The following is a 1,171-nucleotide window of genomic DNA, read 5'->3' on the forward strand; positions in this document are numbered from 1 at the left end:
AGAAGTAGGCTGGCGGACACGATGTTTGTGATGCCGGACAATTAGCAAAAGCAGCAGGGGGATGCTTGCCAATAAACACCGAGATTTGAGGTTAAGCAGCTGTAAATCTGCATTAATCGTTTCAGGAATTCAGCTATTTACAAAAGCTTTTAAAGAGCAAACAAATAAGAGACGGGAGGGGAGGAGAGATAGGAGAGGAGCCGAGCTGTCCTTACCTTCACATTGTTTCCCTTCGCCTTTATAGCCCGGCTTGCAGATGCATTTGTAGGATTTTGGTGTGTTTTGGCAAATCGCATCGATGTGACAGTCATCCGTAGCGTCTGCGCACTCGTCAACATCTGGAAGCACAGAACGAACCCGAAGAGCACAGATAAGAAGGGAGACCCGAGACACAGAAAACCGTCAAGGATAGATACTCCCCTTGAAGAAGCTGTTTGCTGGCCTTGCCTTCCGAGTGTCATCCTGGAAATGGGAACGCCTAAGGTCAAATAACTGAACAAACCAACGTGTTATTCTCCTTAAGTCATTTATAAGCGCTGCTCCACCGAGCTAGAGGGACTGGGTCCTACGTTTCTGCATTAGGAAATCATTAGACATACTAGAAATTAGCATCTGCTGTATAGGTCTGGTACTGGAGACCCACATCTTGGTAAAACAAGAGAGCTTTTAAACGACCTATAGGAGGAGGAAAAAAGCCCATTTGCATGTTCTAGCAAAGAGATCTTCTTCATTTAGAAAGATAAACCCTAGTTTAAATAAACTATGCTGGCGGGGGAATCAGAAAAAGAAATATTTGAATAGCAAAACCACATTAATCCTTTTTATTAAGAGGCAAAAAAATAAATAAATGGAAGACCATAGGAAACTCGGTAAGTTAGCGTGGAGAAAAGCAACCTGCAATAACATCATCTACACGGACTAAAAGTCATTTAGAAGGAAGAGGTCCCAGCAGTCTTCCCGGCCCCTGCTCGGGCGGGTGCCTTACGGGTGAGCCGGACTCTGAAAGGGGGGACCCAGACCGCTTTTCTTGTTTGTAGAGGCTTCCTACCCTGAAAACATTTCAGCGACGGGCGTTCGTTTTCTCCCCCGGATTTAAAGAGGATGGGGGAGGGAGGAGGATGAGAGAGAGTCGAGATTTGGTAGTCGTGGGAATGTTAATGAAGTGAACATG

General features: G+C 45.5%; 1 protein-coding gene across 1 annotated transcript in view; it reads right to left on the bottom strand.

Moving 5' to 3' along the window:
* SCUBE1 (signal peptide, CUB domain and EGF like domain containing 1) overlaps positions 1–645 on the bottom strand; it is a 219,653-nt gene extending 219,008 nt beyond the window's left edge. The window contains exons 1-2 of the mRNA XM_009279091.2: positions 600–645; positions 216–338 (exon numbers count right to left, since the gene is read on the bottom strand). Coding sequence (XP_009277366.1) covers positions 216–338; positions 600–645 — 169 coding nt within the window. The remainder of the gene's footprint in view (positions 1–215; positions 339–599) is intronic.
* Positions 646–1,171: the final 526 nt, after the last annotated feature.

Source organism: Aptenodytes forsteri, unplaced genomic scaffold (assembly GCF_000699145.1).
Source record: "Aptenodytes forsteri isolate BGI_AS27 unplaced genomic scaffold, ASM69914v1 Scaffold241, whole genome shotgun sequence".
NCBI lineage: Eukaryota > Metazoa > Chordata > Aves > Sphenisciformes > Spheniscidae > Aptenodytes > Aptenodytes forsteri.